Source organism: Neolamprologus brichardi, chromosome 18, assembly GCF_056152115.1.
Source record: "Neolamprologus brichardi isolate AB-2024 chromosome 18, ASM5615211v1, whole genome shotgun sequence".
NCBI lineage: Eukaryota > Metazoa > Chordata > Actinopteri > Cichliformes > Cichlidae > Neolamprologus > Neolamprologus brichardi.
Genome location: NC_142121.1, coordinates 25559068 through 25585705, shown reverse-complemented (window position 1 = coordinate 25585705; position 26638 = coordinate 25559068). Strand labels below are relative to the sequence as shown.

General features: G+C 41.0%; 2 protein-coding genes across 4 annotated transcripts; one reads left to right on the top strand and one right to left on the bottom strand.

Annotated features, from left to right (window-relative positions):
* The first annotated feature begins 451 nt into the window (after positions 1-451).
* On the top strand, positions 452-11563 carry LOC102784988 (AP-2 complex subunit mu-A). The gene is made up of 13 exons (XM_006786711.3): positions 452-617; positions 2054-2175; positions 6833-7098; positions 7343-7425; positions 7715-7720; positions 7825-7960; positions 8438-8582; positions 8783-8800; positions 9310-9429; positions 9580-9715; positions 9886-9983; positions 10144-10255; positions 10488-11563. Exons 2-13 carry the CDS (start codon positions 2102-2104, stop codon positions 10620-10622), a joined length of 1329 nt encoding a protein of 442 aa, XP_006786774.1. The 5' UTR covers positions 452-617; positions 2054-2101; the 3' UTR covers positions 10623-11563.
* A 70-nt stretch (positions 11564-11633) lies between these two features.
* On the bottom strand, positions 11634-24215 carry pcyt1aa (phosphate cytidylyltransferase 1A, choline a). Of its 3 annotated transcripts, none has more exons than XM_087832217.1 (9): positions 18119-18199; positions 17161-17274; positions 16736-16835; positions 16476-16592; positions 15982-16133; positions 15702-15780; positions 15452-15594; positions 15172-15360; positions 11634-13959 (listed from the first exon to the last, which is right to left on the bottom strand). In XM_087832217.1, exons 1-9 carry the CDS (start codon positions 18182-18184, stop codon positions 13741-13743), a joined length of 1179 nt encoding a protein of 392 aa, XP_087688343.1. In that variant the 5' UTR covers positions 18185-18199; the 3' UTR covers positions 11634-13740. The 3 variants fall into 3 exon arrangements, with proteins under 3 accessions (XP_087688343.1, XP_006786773.1, XP_087688342.1); XM_006786710.3 differs by lacking the exon at positions 18119-18199 and adding an exon at positions 23798-24215 and having other exon boundaries at positions 11636-13959; XM_087832216.1 differs by lacking the exon at positions 18119-18199 and adding an exon at positions 20627-21026 and having other exon boundaries at positions 11636-13959.
* Between the last annotated feature and the right edge of the window lie 2423 nt (positions 24216-26638).

The following is a 26638-nucleotide window of genomic DNA, read 5'->3' as shown; positions in this document are numbered from 1 at the left end:
AAACGTTCAGCCTGTGTACATTTGGACTTGCCCCAGACTGAACAACTCTATGCAAAACGTTCCCTGTGGTTTGAGGCGGAAACTCCTGTTGAGAGGCGATTCGGTTTAGTTTGGAAAATAAAATTGAAGTTGACTCTGCAGGACAGGGTAAAACAAGACCACCCATACTACCACCATGGAAAAAATAAACAAAATGCAATAGTGTTTTTTTTCTTAAACTTCCTGGAGCCAATGAGAAATTGTCGATGTTTAACAAGTACAAATACATGTGAGCGCAATTCAAGTCTATTGTTTAAGGGATTCTAGCGCACTTTCTGGTTATTAAACATATCTCCCGTAAAACGTGAAATGTTTTACGAAATAACTGGCCAGTAACCCATGTCGCTTATCGTATCGAGGCCTGGGTGCGGTTTACACATCTTTCCAGCCGCGCCTTTTCCTGTCACGGCGGAACGGCTGTGCGTAAGGACGGCGGGTCAGCTGACAGCTATCAGAGGACCAGGAGGAAGGAGCGGAATTAGCGGGCGTGTGAACTGGGAACCTACTGGATCCTGACATAAGCTATCCGAGGACGAACGGGGAGGCAAAAGACTGGTGGCGTTCTTGAGAGAACTAGGGTAAGGCCACTAAAGACGAAAGGACTGCAGTTTTTTCGTTAATTAGGGTAACTGTAGTCCGGAAACCGTTACGGAAAGCCGGTGAAACGGTTTCATTCTTGAGCGATGCTAACGTAGCAACATTAGCCGCCGCGGCGCTAGCTAACGTCAATCTATTAGCAGTAACTAGACTGATAACGGAAAGGACTCGTTTTTTCTTTCAAATTAAAAGCAAGCAAGGGCCCCCTTGTTAATATCTTTTATTACGTTATATTATTACCCAACATTGTTGAATAACCCGTGATGTATATTTGCATGGCTAACTCGTAAGTTGTCGATGATAGTTAATGGTTCTCTTTAAGGTCCCGTCAAATTGACTGGTTTTCTTTTGACCGGAAGTCCATTTAAAATTCTGCACGGCTCGACTCCGGTTCGCTGAATATCACCGCCAGCTAGCCCGCTATCTTGAGCTAAATTAGCTAGCTTATATCTCACTCGGTGTATTCTCCATCACTTCGATCTTAGTTGAAGGTCAAGCCTCTAACCACAGCCAAGCCACTTAATAATATTTAAGACAAAAAAATGGTAGCTAACCGGCTGCGCGGTGGCCGAGGGAAAAAATGAAAAATATGAAAAATGTATGAACGTTAGGAAATGGCCCGAGTGAGCAGACATCTTGACTTCGCCGATAAATGGGCGATTAAAGCCCTCGGCTTCTGTGCGAGGTTTATTCTGTCACGACTCGGCGGTGCTTTAACGAGGAGATATTTTCTCACTTGCGGGCTTATATCTGTGCGGTGGTTTTCCTCTGAATGCTGTTGTGTGTGTGTGTGTGCAAATTGTCTGGATTCTATCTTCGAGGAATGTCAGGCATGTCCTTCATCCTCTGTTTTCCAGAATCTTCATTCTTTAAGGAGGGCACATTTCTGCAAGAATTAAATACCAAACGACAAAAATGTCTTTAGAATATTTTTGATTATGTTTTAATTATAGAATATAACCCGATTCGGACAACACATGTAAGACGACACTTTAGTTAGGCCATCAGATTTTTAGCTGGCTGTCTGGTGGCATCCGGCGTCAGATTGGTAGCTGCTAATCTCTCGTCAATAATCTTATTTACTTTAGAAGAAAACGGGGAACTGTCTGTGGTGAGAGTAGTTGCAGTGGTTTTTAGCCTGTACGGAGTAAATAATGTATGCATGTGTGCGCGTCTTACAGAAAAATGAGTCACCACAGTGGTGCAGCTGCAGGATGTATCCATCTGGCTTTAGTGTGTGTGTGTGTGTGTGAGAGAGAGGGAGAGTGAGAAGGACAGAAAAAGCGGATGTGAGGGACAAATGCCTCTCTGTACTATTGCTTACTCCCTCAATTTTTTTTTTGCTGCTTTCACTTCTCTACTTCTCTTCCTCCTTTTCCTTCCCACATATCCTGTCTTCATTTCTGTCTTTTCTCAGGAGGGCTTTGGTTTCACCATGGCAGGTTGGGATTGAAGAGCAGCCACAATGATTGGAGGACTGTTCATCTACAACCACAAGGGGGAGGTCCTCATCTCCCGAGTTTACCGAGATGACATAGGGTATGTTCAATTGAGAGAAACCCTGCTCTAATGTTCCCAGATTTTGAGACACTCCAGATCACTGAGAAGGTCCTGATGCAGTGTGGGTGGAGAGCCTGCAGTTGATCCAGGATGAGAGAGGATTATGTCTCTTCTTGGCTAAGTTCACACGTGTCTTTCCTGTTGTTGACCAAATACAAACCTGCACCAGGATTAAATTTAGAGTAGTGTTACTGCCTCTGTGTAGTACAATTTTTTTAAATAATCAAATGTGTATATATGGATACAAAAATATTTATTACAGACTTGATTTATAAGTGACTAAATACAGAAAAGAATAATTGAAAGGGAAAAAAGTTATTCTTTTTCCATAATGTCTGAGGTAATCATTTGGTTCACTCAAGCTTATCCAACCACACCTTGTGTTTAAAAGTTAAGTGCAGCTGAGTGAAAAGCTTTTCCAAATTGATTCACTGTCGACTCTCCCTTGAAGACACAAGTTATTAATTCTTACCATATGGCAGATAGGCAGAGAGAGGAAGCCTTCTTTTCCTCCCCATAAAGATTGCTTAATATCCTGTAGACAGTCATTTACTAGTCAGTGATCACATATTTTAACTTTAAAGTCTTCAATCAAACAGAAGGTTACTCTCTAGGGTCAGGAAATGTCTTAAACCGAATGCATAATATCTGATGTATGCTGAACTGAAATGTTCGCTGCTTATAACAATACATAAAATCAGTTAAATCTAGCACATGTTAGGAAAACAAAAGCCATGAAGAAATTCGTGCTGTAGATTGCTTAAAAATCCTCAATTAATCCTAACATCGAGTCCCAATTTGAAATGTATTTTGCAAATTTTGTGGAAAACTCTTATACAGACATAAAGTGTGACTCTAGGCATATCAGATCTGTTACTACTGCATAGCTCATTTGTGAGTTCATGTTCTCCTTCCTCAAACTTACTCTCTGTAAAATCACAAAAAGTAAGTTTGAGTCTCATATTAGGAGTGGAACATATATATACCAGGAAAAAAAAAGTTTTTTCTATGTGAAAGCCTTTACAAAGCAACTTTTATGTTATTGGAAGACCATGACTTATCCTAACACAGCAGTTTTAAGCCAGTTGTAAAGAGAAACCTTTGACAGTATACTCGCCACATTGTAATAATGTCCATGGAAGTGTCAGGTTGCCTACGTGGTTTCAAATGTGCCATGTAAGGGCTCTGCTTGGTAGCCAGAAGATTTGGCCACATCTCCTCCTTCTTCTTCTCCATTTAAACACCCTAGATAATACATGTAAAATTACGTCAGGCAGCCACAGTTGCCTCATCTCATATTTGTAACACAGCAGGAGATGGTCTGCTTGAAATGTGTTTTCGCTGTATTACTCTGTTTGATTTCGGTAGCAATGCCTGGGTGATGCTCTTCATCCATCAGGCAGCATGCGGCACTTTGGTGGACAAATACAAGCTCAGTTCTCACACCGGGCCACCTGGGATGATATATATTTTGTACTAAGAGCTGTTTAACGTCTGGTATGACTTGGCTGAGTGCTTGTAGTATCATATTTAGCTCTACAGAGTTACACTGAGAAAGAGTCACCAATGAAAATAGCTAAATTTGCCTATTAAATTCTGTGTATTCACATTCATTGACTGTTTTGAAGTCCAAGTAGGCTCTTTTCCAGGACTGGCAGATCAGGCCCTTAAAGATTTACACAGTGAAGGTTGACAGGCTGTAGAGGGATAAGTATATGAACTGATACACTCGTAATCTCCTGTTTTGGGGTGAAGAGATACATTTTTGACCTTTTTTAACATTTAATCTAATTATTGAAGGCATGGTGACACCACAAACACAGTTGGGGAGAAAATGGGTTGAATAGCAAGCTGTGTGCTGCATTGCAGAACTGTTCAGTATGACCTGTTGCCTCGAAAAGCTGAGCCACTCAGACACCACTTAATGGTCTGAGTTGGCTACATGCAGTGTCATGCAGGGATCTGTATATTCATTCTGTGCTGTTTTTAGCAGGATCAGTAAAGTAATAGTTTTCTTTATTTTTCATGGTTGCTCCTTCGTTGTCAGCTGTAGCACAAACACAGCTGCTTGTTGTGCTTTCTGAAACGCAGCGTTGCGTGTCCTACAGAATGGCAGTGAATAAGGAAAGGTATTGACTTTGTATTACGCTTACCGGGGGAAAAGGCCAGAGAAAATTCTAATGTTATGTTCTTGCTTGCACATTTCGTCCTTTATCTTTGATGTGTGAACTCATCAGCATCGGTTGCTATTGGTGATCCTCACTGTTGCAGAATGCAGGGTAAACCAGACATGGTGCTTTGCTCAGTATTGTTGTTTTGACAGCTACATTATGAACTGAGTTTTTAGTTGAAGCTGTCATGCAACTTGATTTTCTTGAAATAACAATTCGGTAATGCAGTGGCATAAATAATCTTTCACTTGCCATGCTGTTGTGTTGTAAAGCACTAGATTAAGGAGCAGTATGATACTGCTGACCTTTTCCCAACATATTCAGCTATAGTGATGGCATCATAATACCACCATGTTACTCACTCTGTCTACATGATGCACGAAAATGTCTCTTGTGCATTTTTGTCTCTCGTGTCCTTTTACTTCATTCGTGTCTCCTCTCTATCCTCTGTATCACCATTTTCCTCCATCTGTTCATCTTGGCCCCTGTAGGAATAGGTAAGAGATGCTCGAGCCTCTAAAGCATGACCTCTCCTTCTCATGGCCACCGATCAATGACCCCATGATCCCCTAAAGTGCATGCCCATTGACTCCACAGTCAGACTCCTGATACTTTCTCCAAGCATGAGTCACCCGTCATGCCATTACAGTGGTAAATAAACCACCATATACTGAAATATAACAGCACATCAGTCATAGCCAAAGAACTTGGCCACTTCAGTGAATAGTCTTGCTCACAGTCAGTTCTGCTGATGCCTAAGCATGTAGTCTGAGCATGGTTAGATATCCTTTGCCCTAATTATTGTTTTTTCTTCCCTTCAGATAAATTGAACAAATGATTTTAAATATTCTAATGGCATTTTTGTAGATGTTAACAATGATTTTTTGTATAAATTTTAATAGATGGAATGATTTAAATCTGAAGCTGATCTAATAAGGTGGAACGTCTAGTTAACTGTGATATAGCTGCTGTTCAATACACTGTGATCTGGGTGAATGGACAGTTGATGTAATTGGAATTCGCTACATTTGAATTGCAAAAGTAGTCCACCCCATTTTATTTCCTCAAACAGTGGATGGGGCATTTATGTACTTCAAATGCATAAGAAAGCAGAAATAAGACTGCTAAACACAGGCCTAACTCCCTCTGTTTGTTCAGTGCAACTGTCATGCTAAAACGCATTGTTCTCATGTGTTCCTGTTTGCCCCAGTAGTTATTACATTACACTGTGGTTATGGAAGTGAGTAGTGACTGGAGTTTCTGTACATGGTTGTTTTTGTCAAATAGTAGGCTATTGCTCTGAGCACACGTATTTGTGTTAACACGCAGATGATGATTAAACCTGCTACCCACTGCACTCATGCTGTCACAGCTTTGCTTATTAAACATGAAATAAGTCATGAGGCAAAGTTAACATTAGCCAACAAGCTCTACAATTGCAGACTTAGAATTTCTCCGACATGCCGCGTCAGTATGCCACAGTACATACTCGCATTTCTTATAACCCTTCCGCATTTAGCACGTTTTACAAACCCTTCATTCCTTAAGAGTTTTTTGTTTTGGTTTTTTTTTGTTTAAGTGAAACATTTGCTTGTATATGCAGCAGCAACAAGACAAGATTGTGTTTAGTTATCATTCATTTATTTTTACATGGCCTGTATTTGACAGGCAGCTCTTAACCGCAGCGCTGGGCATCATTAGAGTTCAGCTTTTTATTTGGGGATATGCAAATATACTCAAATCGAACAACCTTCATGCTGTTGTACAGTAGAAAAGTAGAACATTAGTGTTTGAAAGGCTTATTTGCAATGTTGCCTGGTTAGGAGATACTCTGTTATCTACTTATTTTGGGGTTTGTAAAGGTGGGAGATCGTGGCTGGAAAAGGCCTTGAAGATGTTCCCGGGACAGTGGGATTTGTCAATTCTTGTCAGAACTTGCTGCATCCCTCATACAGAGCCCTGTCATCTATAAATCCATGTTAATCATGGTTGAGTTTCGGCAATAAGCTACAGTATACTTAATGTAGAATACAATTCAGATTATTTTGCTCTTTTTTTTTTCTCTGCCTAAATAAAAAGACATTAAAACAAAGATCAGATTGTGCAAGATTAGCTGTGTGATTTAGTTAGTTTTTTTTTTTTTTTTTTGTTCCTATAAAGTTGAGTTAATTATGACATTGTTGCGTTGATGTCTCAGTTGTCTCTTCATGGTAATTATCCCACTTTACACAAAGCAACACCAACTTAACATGCCCCCTTTCTGTTGGTTGAATGTGTTTGTGGTAACTGGTACTCTATTCAATGAATATATATGTTCCTGAGGTATTAAGAAGTTGTTTGTTATGAGTCTGGGCTGAGCTTAACTTGTAGTTAAACTGCAGCAGTACTTTCACATGATGTCACACTGTTGTAAACAATTATCTCAACTTCCTCTCCTCTTTCTATCTTTCGTCCTTGCATCTTAGGCGTAATGCTGTGGATGCGTTCCGCGTGAACGTGATCCACGCCAGGCAGCAGGTTCGATCGCCGGTAACCAATATTGCCCGCACCAGTTTCTTCCACGTGAAGCGCTCCAACATCTGGTTGGCAGCCGTCACCAAGCAAAATGTCAACGCCGCCATGGTGTTTGAGTTCCTTTACAAAATGTGTGACGTCATGACCGCCTACTTCGGCAAGATCAGCGAGGAGAACATCAAGAACAACTTTGTGCTCATCTATGAGCTGCTGGATGGTAGGTGATGACAAGCGCTCGTGTGAGAGATCAGTTAAATTTTCTAAATATGTACATATTTTTTTCTATTATGGTAGAGTGTAAATAGTTTTATTTTTGGGAAAAGAGGTCACTGCTTTAGTCTGTTCACTATGTTTGTGTCCAGGTTAAAGTCAAGGCAGAGTCAACAGGTTGTGTTTGGCCCTACGTGTCCTAGTTTTCCCTTCTTACCCAACAAGCTATGTGTTTGTGTTTGTTCATACAGAGATCCTGGACTTTGGCTACCCCCAGAACTCAGAGACTGGGGCGCTGAAGACCTTCATAACCCAGCAAGGCATTAAGGGACAGGTCAGTATAAATGAATGCTCCCTCTCTGACAGAACAAGGGTACACTCCCCATTTCCCAGACTGTCGGTGTCACAATATGAAACACTAGAAATGAAAAAGTGCATATTCACTTGTCATGTAGGAAAAATAGAGGGTTAGCGGTTAATCAGTGTCATGATACTAAAATAAAATGTATAAAATTAAACTTGCTGACCACTGCTTTAAAATGTAAATATTTTTCTTCTTTTTGTTTCTTTGTTTTGTTTTTGTCTCATTGTTTTCCCTCAACTGCAACCTTTGGACACTTCAGCACCAGGTAACGGCATACTGAAAATGTGTTGATCCATGCTGATAATCTGAGCTGATGATCCCCTTTTGACTTTTGTTAGTAGTGATACATTTTCCCTCCCTGTTTCTCAGACAAAAGAGGAGCAGTCTCAGATCACCAGCCAGGTGACGGGGCAGATTGGCTGGCGTCGCGAGGGCATCAAGTATCGCCGCAATGAGCTCTTCCTGGACGTACTGGAAAGCGTTAACCTGCTTATGTCACCACAAGGTGCGTTTATGGCACCTTTAGAAAAAGTGACAATGAAAATAAAGTGTGCACTGTCTTTCTGTAAATTTCTCATTCAAATCATGCAAATTCAAAATAATAAAGCAGATTTTTGTTTTTGTCTTCTTGTCTCGTATCAGACATTTTTCCCCAGCAGCAGTAGGTATTAACGTTTACAGTTGCAACTCATGATTGAGATGATTATGGGTGTCTCAGTTACAAATTTCCAAAACATGGGTCCTTATGTTTACAACGATTACTCAGAAAACATGTTTAGAGGTTTTACTGTTGTCTTGGAAATGCATGTATTTTATTTTGAAAGTGATAAACGCTAAACTTGTGATAACACTGCTACTTGTTTTCATACTTGAGGCATACATTTCTAAGTAAGAGTTTAATATTGAGCAGCATTAGATCCCACAAATCAAACAGTTTGGGCTTCATGTGTTGTCTTTGCCTAACATAAGCATTCCCATACAGGGCAGGTCTTGAGTGCTCACGTGTCCGGCCGAGTCGTGATGAAGAGCTACCTGAGTGGAATGCCCGAGTGCAAATTTGGCATGAACGACAAGATCGTCATCGACAAGCAGGGCAAGGGAGGAGCTTCTGATGATGCAGGGAAGAGGTGAGTGATATGCATTTTATTTTTAAAACCACAACAGGAAATGTCATTGTCCAAGTTTTAAAAGCCCTAAGTTATGCTTGTCTGTGTTAATATTGTCTTGCTTGCAACGACACAGGGTTTACAATTTCTTTTTCGTTTTTCTTTCCTTTGGATGCATCTCTTTCTTTCCCTCTCTTTCTTTTCTATGTGCTGTACCTCAGTGATTTAGGGGGAGGAAGGTACTGTACTGACAAGTGTCCTCACCCTCTGCCACCTCAACGCACACTCACACCAGCTCCCGTCTCATCTCAGCCCTTTAGCAAATTAAGAATTTGTACATCTCATGCACTGTTGCTCCCCACACAGTCAATACAAACAAAACACGTCTTTAACTTTTGAGTGTGCTGCCTGGTGGTTGCTTTCCCTCTTTTGGTAGAATTGTTTGTTTGTTTTTTGCACCCACACCTACCTGCTTGACATCTAATCCTTTAGCCAAACACCTAACAGTGACTGTGATTTGTTTTAAGTGCAGAATAATGACATTAACCTCAACCAGGTGCACATGTCTTGGTACTAAGCAGTTGTGTCCCTTTGAGTAGTCATATGATAAACCTTAATTGAGGGAAAGTTGTAGTTTTAGCTTTTGGAGACTGGGACCTTTTTTGTTTTTCCTGTAGTTTTTTAGTAATAAACAGGTGGACTGTTCTTTGATCTCATGTGGTGTCTGATGTGTTTTCTTTCCTGGTAGTGGGAAGCAGTCCATAGCCATCGATGACTGCACCTTCCACCAGTGTGTGCGCCTCAGTAAGTTTGACTCTGAGCGTAGCATCAGCTTCATCCCCCCTGATGGAGAGTATGAGCTTATGAGGTCAGTACATGAAAGAAGTCATGAGAAATTGTTTGGCTCTAATGACATTAAAAGCATCATTAATTGGCATGGATGAACACTGAAGACACTGACTAGACTTGTTTCTGCTTTACTAATTTACATAGTTTCTTCTCATGCTATTTCTTGCAGATATCGCACTACAAAGGACATCATCCTGCCGTTCCGAGTTATTCCTCTAGTCAGGGAGGTGGGCCGCACCAAACTGGAGGTGAAAGTGGTCATCAAGTCCAACTTCAAACCATCACTGCTGGCTCAGAAGATTGAGGTCAGCTGTTTTTTCATGTTACTCTCAATGTGTAGTGTTTTACTCAGAAATGCAGAAGATGTTAAGAAAATACGTTTTAAATTCTAAGAACTTAAATCAGAGAAAATGTGCAGTTATGGGTCAAAAGTTTACCTGCTCTAATTATTTATTGTTTTATTGTCGCTCCTCAGGTGCGTATCCCAACACCCCTCAACACTAGCGGTGTGCAGGTGATTTGTATGAAAGGAAAAGCCAAGTACAAGGCCAGTGAGAACGCCATTGTCTGGAAGTGAGTATCAACTTTGCTGCACATGGGAAAAGCAAATTTGCTTTTATGTTCTCTGAAAAGTTAATGATTAACAACCTCATATCTTTTCTTTGCTTTTCCTTTTTTCCCTCTTTTTTGGCGTGAAAATAAATGTCTCACATCTTTCTCTGTGCTTGTTTAGGATCAAACGGATGGCTGGGATGAAGGAGTCTCAGATCAGTGCTGAGATTGAGCTTCTGCCGACCAACGATAAGAAGAAATGGGCCAGGCCTCCCATCTCTATGAACTTTGAGGTGAGATTGCTCATTGGAGTGGCACATGAGCCTTACTTTTCTGAATGCTAAGTGGACCTTATTATAGAGCTGCTAGCCATAAAAATGGACTTTGGATTAAATCCTACTATCTTCCATGCAAATCACATCCTGCTTACTATTTCCACATAAATACACTTCCTGTTGCAAGAACCCGCAACCTACACCTTGCATGTTTTGGCACGTTTGTAACATTCCTCCTTTGTCCCTGCAGGTTCCTTTTGCGCCATCCGGCCTGAAGGTGCGCTACTTGAAGGTGTTTGAGTCCAAGCTCAACTACAGTGACCACGATGTCATCAAATGGGTGCGGTACATCGGCCGCTCTGGAATCTATGAAACCCGCTGCTAAAGTTGTACCTCCCCCCTGCCAGGCAGCAAACTCACCACTTCCCCTCCCATCTATCCTGTTAAGATTTTTTTTTTTTTCCCCTCCTTTTCCTTCCTCTTTCTCCCTCAGCCCTTATCACCCCTCCCACCTCTCCCTAACTAGGTGTTGAAGATTGAAATTTACATTGTCAAAGAAAAAAAAAAGTAAATATGTTATAATGCACAGATATATGCAAAATGTGAACCATTGTATCGTATATATCTCGTTGTGATGAGTAAACATGAACCAGCCGGTGTCTGAAAGAAAAAGACGAGTGATGCGGGAGTGTCCGGGGGAGCGAACTAGAGGCTTGAAGGGTCCCCCCTCCTTCCCCCCCTGTTGTGTTTATTCAGTGTTATTGTTCCACTATCTACTCTACACTTAGAAGTCCCAAATCTTCAAGTTATCCCTGCTAAGATGATTAGTAGCTGTTGTGGTTTAAATTGAATCCTGATGTAGTTCCTGTATACAAACGTCTCTCAGTAGAATCTACCCTTTTGAATGAATTGACTGATATGTGATCCGTGTTTTCAGGAGTGCTCATTCGGATCTCAAAAGCAGGCAGAGCAGAAATGATGATGTGCAAGCCTTTTGTTTTTTTTGATAGATTTCCCTGGTATTTTTCCACTACTTCTCCCTCACTTTTTTCCCCTGGCATTCAGTCAGTGAAGTTAAAACATAAGGGAACATTCCAGACAGTTTTTAAGCTTGACCATCATCATGATAAGCAAGTCGTAACCCAAATTCACACCCAAATTTAACTTTGGCACACTTGGTTTTCTTTGGGATTCAAAGATGAGGCCCTAGACGTGTTTGCAGTGAGGTGAGGTCTCCCCCTGGCGTTTGCTTTGCACCTGTCTGCTTCTTCATGTTTGTAGCCCTGGTGACCGTTCTGTCCAATTAAATCTGACTCTGTAACCAAACCCACCTTGTTTGTTTTCATTTGATTGATGTTATTTTAGGCTGTCTGAATTCTAGTGTACCAGTTTCCTTTTGTCATTGTTTGAATTAAGGATGGGCTTCTTTGTGGGAACAGCAGATTTTGTAACAGGAGCAGGTTTTTGTTTTTTTTAATGCAAGTTATATACAATGCCAAAGAATCCAGTTAACATGGAAAATACTGAAAGACAAATGATGGCTCATGATCCAGAAATGCTTTGGCCAACAATTTTAATACATTTTTCCTGCCTTGCTCTTTCTCTACATACAGGACATAAAACAAAATTGCCCCAAACAGCAAAATAACACGATTAAAAACACTTCCTGTTAAAACATTTACATGCCTCTTCGTAATAGTGGCTATTATTGGCTTGGCTTGCCACTCGAGCCTCTACCACCTTGTAGGTGGATTTGCTCTTAATGAGAAGTTCAGATTTATTTATTTTTAATGGAAAAACTTCCAGAAGAAACAAAGCGAGGCTTCCCAAAACTAGCTCAGCACCAAAGACTAGGCTGGATTTCCTCAAGGAATAATGCAGGGTGAGTACTCAAGTCCTGTTCAGCTGTTTCCCTCAAGTTCCAATTAAGATTTCACCCACAACAAGCCTAGAGCATATCAATCGACATCTGTCAACATTTATATTAGCGTCATCTTAACAGTATTGCGTTACATCTTCAGATATCCTGTGATGTTTCAGTCACAGTTACAGAGGAGGGGAGGAAAAAATCATGATTTATCCCCAAAGATACAGGACATAACACACACACACACACAGAGGCTGGACTTAAATATTTGAGCAAGTCACATTGCTTCAGTGCAGGAACAATGGCTCTGTTTAGAAAGGAAACCTTATCCCCATACTTTGTGCTAGTCTTCGGAAACAATCAGTTCAGGGAGGGAGGTAGCTCCATAAGTGTGGTGCACACAAGCCCAGGTCAGAAAGTGGAAGTCCTGTCTTAAGTTTTTATGATTTGCTGTGTTAGTGTGCTTCCCATTAGGAGGCTTTATTCAGCAAAGAAACCTGGTTTTGTGCTTATGAATACTTATTTGTAAAGATGGGCAACCAGACTGTTGTGTATTTTACTTTTTCCACCGCTGCTCATGTTGATTATCTGCTCAAAATGAAGCAGCACAGGTGAAAAACAAAATATACAAAAATAAGCATTTAAGTATCTACATCAACATCTAAACTGTTGCTGTTCCTCTGTTTACGCCACTGAAAGGCGTCTAGTCCCAAACTAGTCTTTCAAAGACCGATTTCCCGTCTGCAGACACGATTTAAAAGCAAATTTATTACTATATGCATTAAAGTCGTAGCTTACACCAGATCTGTCAACAGATGGGAAATATTGACAGAACACGTTTCAAACATGCCAATTTAAGAGCTTTGACACACGAACATGCGCATACACTGACAAAAACAGGCCCAATTGCAGGCAGGCACACACACACACACATTGGAAAAACGCTGCTGTTTAGTAGAACAAATGTACTCTCAGATTCAGCTCACACTGGATCTGGAGTTTCCTGGTTATTTTAAAAATGAGAAATAAAAAAGAGCCAAGTCTTTGTTTTGTTAGTATGAGCAGAATATAAATTGCCCCGCTGCATGAGCAGGGCACGTAAAACTTTAAAATAATTGACCTGCTCTGACAACCCGCAGCCCGAGATACCCAACAGTGTCTTTGTGATTCCTCGGCTGACCTTTCCGACACCGACTTTGGTGTCAAAGCCATGGCGGGGGGACCCACAACTAATGCAATACAATGCTAACCTTAATAATACCGTTGTAGACGAGTGCACCGCGTGAAATATCTGTGACAGTGAGTGACTAAAAAAACCAAAAAAAAAAAAAAAAAACCCCAACGCAAACATCAAAGTGAAAGATAAATGAAACTTACCTGTAAAGAACTCAAGTGACTACAGCCATAATTTTAACTGATCCTTACACAGGAACAAAGAGGATGAAATTGGCCGTTTAAAAAAAACAAAAAAACTAAACCTGGCTGTTTTAATGACAATGAAGTCCTAAAGGTCAAAGTAAAACCATAAAACAAAAAGACATTTAAAGCAGGAGCTCGATGAAATTCACGCTACTCGACAGTGCTACCAGTTTAGCAGAGCTGACTGCGACCTGACAGCGGAGAGCGCGAACGAAGTCTAGTTCTCGTCGTCTTCATCGTCGTCGTCCTCGCTGATGAGGTATCCGCGGGCCCCGCTGTGATGGGGAGGTGAGGGCGGCGGGGAGGTCTTGGAGAAGAAGGGGAGACGGAAGGTGGGAGAGGGAGAGCGCTCCTCACGGGTGGGGCTGCTGCTGGGGCTTTGTCTGGGACTGATGGCCTGCAGCATGCGGCCACGTCCTTCCTTCAGCATGTGTTTCTGTGGAGGTGAGACAAAGGCGGGAACAGATGAGCTGATGATCAAATCAGCTGAATGCAGGAATAATGTGCTGTGCCGTCTGATTTTAAGTCAGTGTGACTTTTCTACATACAGTGGTAACAAAAACACACAGTACACATGGTCCAGGTGGTGGTTTCTGCCATTGAAATATTTGCAAAGAGGAAACTTGTTTGTAACAGTGCATAATTTTACCATGTGGGGGTCTCTTGCTTTTATAGCTCTTTTTGATTGAAGTTACACAATTTACTTTCAGCTAAAGTTGTGCAAGAAAGAAAGGAAGTCAACTCTCAAAGTAAAGCTCTTTTTATGAGTCTCATTTCCTGACGGCTTTTTTCATTGTTACAAGTTTATATCTCTGCTTTAAATCCCAGACACCATCAAAAAACACTAAGACTGCATTTCATTTCTATAGTACTATCGTGTCACATATGGGAAGACGTGTGTTTTGGGACTCCGACCTGATATCAGAAATATGAGCTGAAAACTTTTTTAAAAGTCCCAGGCAAGATCTTGGCCGAGACAAGCGAAAATAAGTTTGGATCTTTGCCTGCCTGTGAGTTCAAACAACTGAAGGACAAAATTAAATGTTCTGATTTGTAGATCACACATATTATGCACAATGGAATTAACCGACTGAGCTAATAACCTAAAATAAAGACAAAAGACATCTATGACTTAAACGTCCCCTGGTAACCTCTCGTCGCTAAGGAAAAATGTGTAATCCCGACCAGTTGGCAACTGATGTTGGTAATGCATAAGATGAGCCCTATTGTTCATAATATTCCCAGAGTATTTAAATTGATTTATTAAAATAGTGACATTTTGTATCGCTGTATCAAAACAATACCACGTCACTGTGAGCGGCTGCACAGCAGACACTTGCAAAAGTTGCACATTTTCCCCTCACATTGGTGGTTCCTACATTGTCAGTAACTGGTCTACAGTCCTGTGTGACTGAAGCCTACTATCACAAAGTCATGTTATTTTAGACTTCACCATTTCTACCGTGTTTATGCTTTGTTCATTTACACCAACAATACTCTCACCTCGCAGATGTGTGTATCACTGGCTATAAAGCCTTTCTTTCAAGAGAAAAAGTCTCCCAGACATTTAACATTGCCAAAAAGCACGTTTCCAATCAAATTCCTCATTAAATAGTGTTTAAAGACCAAACAAAACCAGCATCCTCACCAAGGCTCCCTCAGGGCCAAACATCTGCAGGAAGTTTCCAATAAACTCCCTGGACTTCTCTTCCCATTTCTGAATCAGGTCGATGCTCTTCTCCTCCACCTTCTGGACAAACTCCTTGCTCTTCTCCTCTACGTCACGCACCTTCTTCTTCACCTTGTCCACGCGCTCCTGGAGATGGTACTTCTTCTCCTGTTAAGGGTGCACGTGACAAAGGAGACAGGTTAACGAACACATCCGCTGTCTGTTTAACGTCCGGTTAGAGCAAAGCAAAGTTTCGTACATTGATGAAGCTGACGTTGAGCTCCTTGGCTGTGTACCCTCGCTGCAGGTTGCGCCTGACATATACATCATAGTCACGGACTATGCGAGTGATGATGTCAGAGGTGGAGATGCCCTCTGTCCGCTGGGTGGGTGCAAACATACCTAAAGAAAGCAGAAAAAGCTGTAGCGATAAGAGTTTCTGGACTTATCCAATTTGATCCTTGTTGACTGCACACCACATTCCTAATCTCCATTATGCTGTTGCTCACCAGCTTCTTTAATGTGCTTGTAAACATCATCACTGCCCGCTGAGGAGTATGGGATGTCGTCGTGGGCCACGAAGTCAATCTGGAGAGGTCATTACAAGCAACACAGATAAACACAGGAGATTCAGATCTACAAGCTGTACAAAAATAAAACAAAATAAAACAAACAAAACAGTAGGGAAAAAGTTAGCACTATAAACATGTCTACAGTCTGACTCCAAGTTCTGAGTGAAGGGACTGAAAGTTTCTAGTTGTGGTTTTTAATTCTGTGTCATGTACTCACACGATGTTTTGCAAGAAACTCTGGCGTTAACGTCCAGGGGGCGTTTCGCACTACTTCATCCACATAGCGGCAATGTCTGATAGCATCATATCGCTCATCCTCGTTCATCACTGTGAAGCCCTTGTACTTGTGAGTCAGGTCATCGCTGCACACTGACAGGAAATATTTAAAGAAGTGAAGATTTAAAGTTTCTCCACAAAAGAAAGAGGCTTTGAAAAACTGATTTAAACAGAAGGGAAAGCCATAGAGACAGAAAATACTCAAATACTTCAGCTGAGGGATTTACTGTGACTAAAGTTCAAGGAGCATCATGTAACAATCTCTGATTGCATTGCCATTAAAAACACCACCACACTGTTTGTTCTTATTTTATTAGACAGTCGGGAACAGAATGTGACGTACGCTCACAGAGCATAAAAACGAAACGCTGAAAGAATATCCAGCTGTTGAACAAAATCCAGCAGCTGAGAGCAGCAACACACACTCAAGCTTACCTCCAACAATGAGATGTGTATTTGGGAAGAGGCATTTAGCCTGCATGAGGGCTCTGGCGTGACCTGAGTGGAAAAGATCAAAGATGCCATCTGCATAGACCCTCACAGGTCTTTCAGCTGGACGAACAGATGAGATAAGATATTAGGAGGTGGACAGAGAGAATCAAATGGTTTCATTTTGACCACGTGTGTGAATTTACTTAAGACTGTGGCACCAGAGAGGCAATCAAAGTGTGAGAGATTTAAGCATTCAGACTCACGTGGTGTTCCCCTCTTGGCCTCTTCCATGCTGACTCTTTTGTAAGCTTTACTATCAGCTGGCTCTAGCTCATCTGCAAAGGGTGCAGGGTGCCTGAGCCCCTGAAAGAGACATTGGAGGAGAATGAGATGATATAAAGGATAATTTGTGCATTTTTGTTTTTTATTTAAATTAATTTCCTCACAAATACTAGAAAAACTGTCGTCATATCTTTAAAATGATGTAATTGCTCTTTCCTGGACTCTTACAGCATAAACTGATGTGGACATCAAGGGTGAACGGATGACATTTCCTCAGCAAACATCAGCTGATATCTCACACTGCAGTATTATTGCTTGGGGCTCTTTGCATTGGTGTGCACTTTGTACAGCATTACGCACAAAGGTTGCACAGCAAATACGGTGCTGTTAAAGCACAAAGACTCACCACAGTACACCTGGGGATTTTCCCAAACCGTTCACCCTCCTCGGCCTCCCCATTGGAGCCATCTCTTCTTCTCTTTCTTGACAGCAGCAGTGTGCTGGAGCTTTGGGCCTCCATCTGGGTCAAAGGTCAAGACAAGTGCAATTTAAACACCCCACACTTCACATTCAACTCTTTTCCATGTCCTAGGTTAATTAGTAACTAGAGCAGGGCGATATGACCAAAAATATTTATCACGATATACATTTGAAAATTTGCAATAACAATATAACTGACGATATAATTGACGCTAGACAAAATACTTTACAACTCCTCAACTTTATTAGTGCAAAAAAAAACAAAAAAAAACAAAAAACCACATCAATGTATTTTCACTTATTTTCACGTAAACAAGCAGCTTTTTTAAGTGCATTAAAGTTATATAAAAATTAACAGTGCAAATGCAAATTCCTTGCTGACAGCTTAACCAAAAGGCATTTCCAGTGGAAATTGGCCTACATATCCTCAGCATAACCATCTATAATATCCATAAAACTTAGAAAGAGGTTATACACACACAATACGGTAATATTATGTTGACGCACAGTACGTATCACTCCGCGAGGCGCCTGACTACGGTAGCCGTAATGCTCCGACAATCATCAAGCAGTGCGGCTTTGTAGCTTAGCAAAGTCGTACTGAAACATTTGAAAGATTTTCGAGCGCCGTGTACGACATGAAATCGTTTCGAGGTCAGTAAACACAACCAGAATTCATACAGAAGGCACACGGTATTATAAGGGGCACTGTCGATTTTCAGAAAAATCAAAGGATTGATTTTAAGTGTGCTGTATTTTCCGAAAAACACGGTAATAACGACGGCCCGCTAGCATGCGCTACCAAAAATAGTGCTTTGTTGTGTATCTGACGGATGAAAGCTAAACCAGTTCCATACCACTGAAGTTGCAGCATTTTTACAAACCAATTCTGGTTCATCCGTTTCATTTAACGATCCACTTTCGCCCTTCTCATTCTGCATCGCCGCCATGTGCGTATGTAAACGAAGGCACTGCGCATGCGCGTTTTACCCATATTCTATCGCGATATTTTATTTTCCTATCGTTGCCCAACATTACACCGGTATTACCGTGAACGGTATGATATAGCCCAGCCCTATTAGTAACACTTTATGTTGGGGGTAGGAACTGTATTACATAATTAAAGCACACAAGCACACTAAAAATATAATATACATCACGGACAGACTGTAAATTTATACAGCTGTCGTGTTATGACAGGTGATACAGTGGGGCAAAAAAGTATTTAGTCAGCCACCGATTGTGCAAGTTCCCCCACTTAAAATGATGACAGAGGTCAGTAATTTGCACCAGAGGTACACTTCAACTGTGAGAAACAGAATGTGAAAAAAAAATCCATGAATTGCTCCACGCAAGATCTCATCCCGTGGGGTCAAAATGATCATGAGAACGGTGAGCAAAGATCCCAGAACCACACGGGGGGTGTTAAGGTTCAATATTGAGGAGGGGTAGAGGAGGTAATCTACTTCCATAATAACAACACTGGTCCGGCCGGGTGGAGTCAAACGATGATTTTAATGACACGCGTGGGAAGATCGCCCACTGTACGCAGACAGCGCCGATCCCCAACTTACAGAGCATAAGCAGGTGTTTTATACCTTCTGGGCTTAAATTCACTGACACCCCTAAACGTCACTCAGATACAGTTCATACATAGGTTTCAAAACCACAATGACTTAAGACAGTTTAAAATAACATTGTCTCCGTCTCCACAGCAGATGCTTCCTGTCATCTGACTTTCACTTCCCGTCTGGAAAACCAAACTGTTCCTCTTTTACAGAGACAATTTTAGAGTTACAAGCAAACATGATTAACCTCTCACCTATAAATGAGATAAAGTCTACTGTGTGTTTGTGTCATCATGAACTGCACTCAGTTTCAACTTGTAACCTTTTCCACCAGACAGAAGGCCAGCACGTACACATTTAAGATTATAACAAGCATTCAAAAGCATTTAAGATTATAGATTTAACTCAACAGTTTAGAGTGGTTATAACTGCACCTGTAATAAAGGCTAATCGGGTACCAATATGTTTAAACATCTGAATACAATATCAATGCTGCAGATTGTATTATTAATGCAATGGTAATGATGATAATTATTAACAATAGCAGTAAAATAATTTCTAATTGCTCACATTCTGGACCTGGTGAATGACCTGCAGAGAGCTGGGACCAAAGTAACAAAGGTCACCATCAGTAACACACTACAACGGCAGGGAATCAAATCCCGCAGTGCCAGACGTGTTCCGCTGCTGAAGCCAGTGCATGTCCAGGCCCGTCTGAAGTTTGCCAGAGAGCACATGGATGATACAGCAGAGGATTGGGAGAATGTCATGTGGTCAGATGAAACCAAAGTAGAACTTTTTGGTATAAACTCAACTCGTCGTGTCTGGAGGAAGAAGAATACTGAGTTGCATCCCAAGAACACCATACCTACTGTGAAGCATGGGGGTGGAAACATCATGGTATGGGGCTGTTTTTCTGCCAAGGGGACAGGACGACTGATCCGTGTTAAGGACAGAATGAATGGGGCCAAGTATCGTGAGATTTTGAGCCAAAACCTCCTTCCATCAGTGAGAACTTTGAAGATGAAACGAGGCTGGGTCTTCCAACATGACAATGATCCAAAACACACCGCCCGGGCAACAAAGGAGTGGCTCCGTAAGAAGCATTTGAAAGTCCTGGAGTGGCCTAGCCAGTCTCCAGACCTCAACCCCATAGAAAATCTGTGGCGGGAGTTGAAAGTCTGTGTTGCTCGGCGACAGCCCCAAAACATCACTGCTCTTGAGAAGATCTGCATGGAGGAATGGGCCAAAATACCAGCTACTGTGTGTGCAAACCTGGTAAAGACCTATAGTAAACGTTTGACCTCTGTTATTGCCAACAAAGGTTATGTTACAAAGTATTGAGTTGTATTTTTGTTATTGACCAAATACTTATTTTCCACCCTGATTTACGAATAAATTCTTTACAAATCCTACCATGTGAATTCATGGATTTTTTTTTCACATTCTGTCTCTCACAGTTGAAGTGTACCTCTGGTGCAAATTACTGACCTCTGTCATCATTTTAAGTGGGGGAACTTGCACAATCGGTGGCTGACTAAATACTTTTTTGCCCCACTGTATGTATGAACTGTATCTGAGTGACGTTTAGGGGTGTCAGTGAATTTAAGCCCAGAAGGTATAAAACACCTGCTTATGCTCTGTAAGTTGGGGATCGGCGCTGTCTGCGTACAGTGGGCGATCTTCCCACGCGTGTCATTAAAATCATCGTTTGACTCCACCCGGCCGGACCAGTGTTGTTATTATGGAAGTAGATTACCTCCTCTACCCCTCCTCAATATTGAACCTTAACACCCCCCGTGTGGTTCTGGGATCTTTGCTCACCGTTCTCATGATCATTTTGACCCCACGGGATGAGATCTTGCGTGGAGCCCCAGATCGAGGGAGATTATCAGTGGTCTTGTATGTCTTCCATTTTCTGATGATTGCTCCCACAGTTGATTTTTTCACACCAAGCTGCTTGCCTATTGTAGATTCACTCTTCCCAGTCTGGTGCAGGTCTACAATTCTTTTCCTGGTGTCCTTCGAAAGCTCTTTGGTCTTGGCCATGGCGGAGTTTGGAGTCTGACTGGTTGAGGCTGTGGACAGGTGTCTTTTATACAGATGATGAGGTCAAACAGGTGCCATTCATACAGGTAACGAGTGGGGGACAGAAAAGCTTCTTACAGAAGACGTTACAGGTCTGTGAGAGCCAGGGATTTTCCTTGTTTGAGGTGACCAAATACTTATTTTCCACCCTGATTTACGAATAAATTCTTTACAAATCCTACCATGTGAATTCATGGATTTTTTTTTCACATTCTGTCTCTCACAGTTGAAGTGTACCTCTGGTGCAAATTACTGACCTCTGTCATCATTTTAAGTGGGGGAACTTGCACAATCGGTGGCTGACTAAATACTTTTTTGCCCCACTGTATATGCCGAGTCACCTTTGACCCAGAAACTGGGAGAACACAGTATGAACCACCATGACAGATTCTCACATCCATAGAAATACAGGTCAAGTGAAAATTAAGCAAACACCACCTGTTCCAACATACCATAGTTAATTTCTAAACATACAGAACATTAACCCATTCAGCCTTTACATCTGATGCCTCGTGTGAGATCAAGTTAGCCTCGCATGTGGGAACATTAAACCCAGCCCCGTTTCTCCAGTGTCAGCAGGTCACCACAAGTAGGCGTATTTTTATACTCTACGCTGATAGACTTAGCTGACTTTGTGATACACATAAGAGCCTGCTGGATGCCTTTCCACAACTTTATGGCACAGCCTGAGATATTTGGAGGAAGCTATAAAGGAATACTTCTTGCAAAGATGAATAATCCCCTCATGAGACTTCGGTCGGCTTCTCTTATCAAACCAACAAGCTCACATTATAAAAGTTATTAAACATTAGAAATGCTTACTTTCAAAAATGATTAACGAGTAATCCATAGCCAAAATGACAACCGAATACGTGTATGTTCATTAATCAACCATGCAGAAGAAAACAAATATGGGAAGGTCTTGTGTTTGTATCTTGTCTGCAGTGTGTCTGTGCCCTTGTAAAAAAAAAAGAGACTCTTAAGCATCACTTGACATTTAGCTTCACGACTCATTCAAAACAAAGACGTTCCAACCACCCCGACAGTCAGAATATAGAAAAAAGTCAAGTCTATAATATAAGTGTGCTAGTGTTATGGGTGGAGGCTCTGCCTCATTCCACACATTCCATCAAACCACACGTCATTAAAGTGGATATTCACTTTTTATGATTAACCATGGCACTTCCTTAAAGGAGACATACTCAGATATCCAGCTCCATATTATTATTCAACTAGAGTAGATGTGCATTATTTATAGTTTAGGATAATCCCAATTCATCCTTTTACTTAACACTAGTTGTGTCTTAAACAAGTTTTTATCTGTTCTCCCTTTATGACCACTTTTATGTCAAATTCATCTAACAAATTCATGCAGACAACACCAATACTTAAAAAACCTGATGCTTTATTGCATATATTTATTTCACCCGTCATATTTCACACACTGTTCAAGTACATATCATGTTTTTGCTGTTTTGTTTTTATAGTTGTGTGTACTTTTCTTTTTTTTTAAAGTTTTAATAGTGATCTATTTTGCTGGGTCATGCAAAGCACTTCACAACTATGTTTTTGGAAAGTGATGTATGAATAAAGTTCAACATTGGTATCCAGATTTGAGAGCATTAACAACTGACCTAATTATCTGAAACTTTTACAATAAATTTAGAAGAAATGGAAAAGCAAAAGAAAACGTTTCCTTTAACTTGCGATTAGGTCATAATAGCCCCTGGCTGGACATCTGCTGCTGTGTCAGTTATGAAACTGTGACTCAGTACAATGAGTGAAGGACATGGCAGCTCAACATTCCTGGTGGTGACAGCTACCTGATCCAACACTGGGCACTTTCACAAACGCCCCCCCCTCCTGCCAGCAGCTGAACGCTGGGACTGAGAAGTCCTACAAGGCTCCCACACAGTGACAGAGAAGACTTAGATGAAGAGCGCATGTCATCGTCACTGAAACTGACTGCTATAATAAGAACGCAACAAAGAGGCCAGTGCCAAGCACTGTGTGAATAAGTGCTGTGCAAATGAGGTACACGATCAAACCTGTAAAATTATTAAATAGCACAATGCTTCTCAGCAAATCCAAGAAAACAATATAATGTATTAAACTTGTAGTGATTACCTTAACCCTATAAGTTTAGCCTTCTAGCCTTTTATTTATTTAAACTTTATTCAAATTGTATTTTATTGCTTTGTCCAGCACTTTAGTCAGTGGTTGCTCTTTTTGTAACTGCTTTATAAATACTTGGCTAGCCTAGTACAGAATCATCTTTATTTCTCTTTACGTTCTCAAAGCTAAAAGAGACTTTTCAATATCTTTCTTAAGACAACTATCAGGCTAAAACCTGCATATCTTCCAGAAACACATCAAAAACTGAAATGAGACACTGACTGTGGCACTGTTCCACAAATGACTCAAATGATTAATCATTGATTACAGGAAGTTACCTGTTCAAATTCGGGTCACATCTAAGAATAGTAACTGTGTGCACATCCAACGCTGTCTTCGCTCGTACAGTAAGGTTTAAACACAGAAGTTACTCGGTCCTGGCCCGGCTCACTAAAGGTCCTCCGACCACACTTTGAAAACCACACAGCATTTAACACAATGTCCACAATGTCTAGAATCCCTGGGAAGTTATAATGCTGTTCAGTAAGGCTGCAGACACATGCAAAGTTGACACAGAGAGTGCAACAGGCATCTAACCTCAACTATTGACAGGAGAGACACCAACAGCTGACAGAGGGCTTGGTGATAATAGTTGTGAAGTACAGCAGTAAAAAACCTGGCTGTGCCGACTTTTTCGCCTCTCACTGAAATTCCCAACCTCACTAGGCTAAAAATCCCGGCTCGTAACATTAGCTAACGTCAGGTATCTGTTTGAAGTTTCTGCTTGCTTACCTTTCGCTGTTTTTTTTCGGAATGCTGCCTTGCACGAGTGGGCGGCTTCCTACCCTCGCAGTGCCAGCAGGCTAGCTGGCTGAAAGCAAGAAAGCTAGCTAACGCTGCTAGCCACCCTCAGTTGCTAGTTACCAATCTACCTTTTAAAGTTGGCCGCCTATTTGCTAACTTTAGCCGTTAGCTCGCTAGTTCGCTAGCACAAGTGACAACGGTAAAGATGAACAATCCTGTGCGTCCAACGTCCCAGTATTTTCTGTGTCGCTGTCAAAATGCCGCATCAACTAGAAGGACAGACAAATTCTCAGCAGTGACAGCCTGTACTACAAGGCTGACAGGTCAACAACACAGGAACTACAAAACTTGGACATCCTTAAAGGAACTGGTACAACAACGGGCGCTTCCGTGATTGTACTCGACTGCCACCTACTGAAATTATTCTTCTACTTCTTCTTTTCTGGTGTTTGCCAGCAGCTGGCATCGTTTTACGTTGCATCACTCCTTCTATATCTTTAGTTTGTCATTGTCCTTTTGTTATAAGTCGTCCTAATGAGAAGATCCCTTTCAATAAATAACATTCTCCTTCTCTCTGTTGTGTCCCACACATAAGCATAATGTGTAACCCTAAACTTTGCATGTCTCTTATCAGCTCTCTTGCTTCATAAAACTTCTTGCACAAGATTAAGACATTGCACACTTTCTCTTTCCTGATTACAACAACCAGTAGGATGCTTTCCTGCAGTAAAAAATGTTCAGTGTAAATGACTGCATCCTGTTCTCAGCCTACAAGCCATCTCGTTCTTTCCAATTAGAGTTCCTGCTTCTTATCTCTCCCACCTCCTTCTGTAACTTCAACTATTTATCTACACATCTCTCCAATGACTTTGACAGTTTGATATGAATATCTGTGTTTTCTTTGCTATTCACAAATTAGCAGGCGAACATTTTATTCTTTGTTTTGCTTAAGTGTGATCTGCACTGTCATACTACCCTGGTTATATTCTTACACAATTTCCTATTTACCTTCTTACTCAAGTAAATAAAGCATTGTCACAGTATAAAACCCTCCCAGTAAGATAGGTTACCATGATGAGTCACAAGGACCAGTACATTACACAACACAGACATCACTGGTATTATCTTTAGACCTCTCCTTTTCATTCTCTAATAATATAAATTTCTTCTTACATCATGTTGATATGCTTAATTATCAAGACCGTTGCTGGCATATGACTAATGTGGTAGTGACTGTCCAGATCTATGCAGGGCATACTGTAACTATGACAATCTAATCAGCTTAGATATTCACTGAATGACTATAGAAAGGTTTAAAAGATCTGTGTACTGAATACAGTCCTATTCTGGTGTAATTTATAACCACCACTGATTAGTATTTTTTTAGCTCTATGTGGGCTGAATAAAGGTGACTGTGGGGGGGTCATTGGTGCAAGATTTTTTATTTTATTCAACGGTTGCAAATTTCTTCCTGCATCAGAAAATTTGGTAATGATTACAGTCAAGCTGGCCTCAAAGTACGAAGGATATGGCACATTACATTGAGTGCTTTATCCCAGGTTTTGGACTAGTGTAGTTGGGAACTGATCCTCTTATGTCCAGTAGAGAGCTCCAGAGACAATGTGTAATTTCCACAATAACCTTAAACACATGATACCTTGAAGAAAGTGCTGAAGTTGTGCAATGAAACTGTTTGACTTGAAGTAAAAGGTACAGAGTGGATTATGCTGTGTTATACTGCATGTAAAATCTTTCCTTCAAGTAGTGGGAAGGTGCCTAAGGGGCATTAAAGTTAGAGAAAGGGTGGGGGCAGGGCAGGACACTAAGGTGAAGATGGATTAGGCCAGTGACTCTGCAGTAAGCAGCCACTGCTTTTTCTTACATCTGAACCATCTTGTTTAGTTAAAAAATACATGTTTCCTGCCCAGCTTACACCCTCTGCAAAACAAACTGATTTATGTTGCATGGAGCTTTGTCTGAGTGTTCATGTAGACTCTAAGTATATGATACAATAATGGTACTAGTATGGTACTGTTAAAAGGTACTATTATAATAATATAAATGTACCTTTACCCTTGCATTTAGAGCATGATGTTCACCAATGGCCAGATGTCACAAACCGTCAGACTCACTATCTCCTTCTCGCACCATTTGACCACAAACTTCTCTACTAGTTTGAGGGATAGAATTTACTCTGCTGCTGAAATGACAAACACAGGGCTGGCTGATAGACCCTGAGAAAAATGCAAAGAAAGCACATGAAGGTTGCAATAAAGCAAATACTAATCAATCACCGTAAATTTAAACATCTGGCTCATCTGAGGAGAGCATTTGGCCTATACAAATATGCTACACACCGAAGCCAACAGCCAATCACAAAAACTCTATGGTCACCAAATACCTGCCGCTTGGTGCAGCCAGGTCTTGTTGGTTCAGTATTCACAGCTGTACTTATGAAGATTAGACAAAAGATTAGACAAGAACTCTGAGGTTCAGTGGCAGGTGAGCATGTTTGGTTAGTAGTTAATAAGTAAGACTTTGTTTATTTAAAAAATCTATTAGCGCTGGCAGATGATATGTTTTTATAGGGAAGTTTGTTTTTTATAGACTGTAGCACTGTGTGTATCTTTTATGACTTTTATTGTGTTATATGTTCCTGTTTTATAGGCCTTTGTGAATAACAACAGTGATGCATAAAAAATATTAAAAAAAAACGATACCCCTAACCATATAACCATATAAATATAAATAAGAGACGGTTAGATGGGGATTCTGCCAGCAGGAGGCGGTAATGCTGTTGCTTTTTAACAGCTTTGTGTCCGAAGAAGA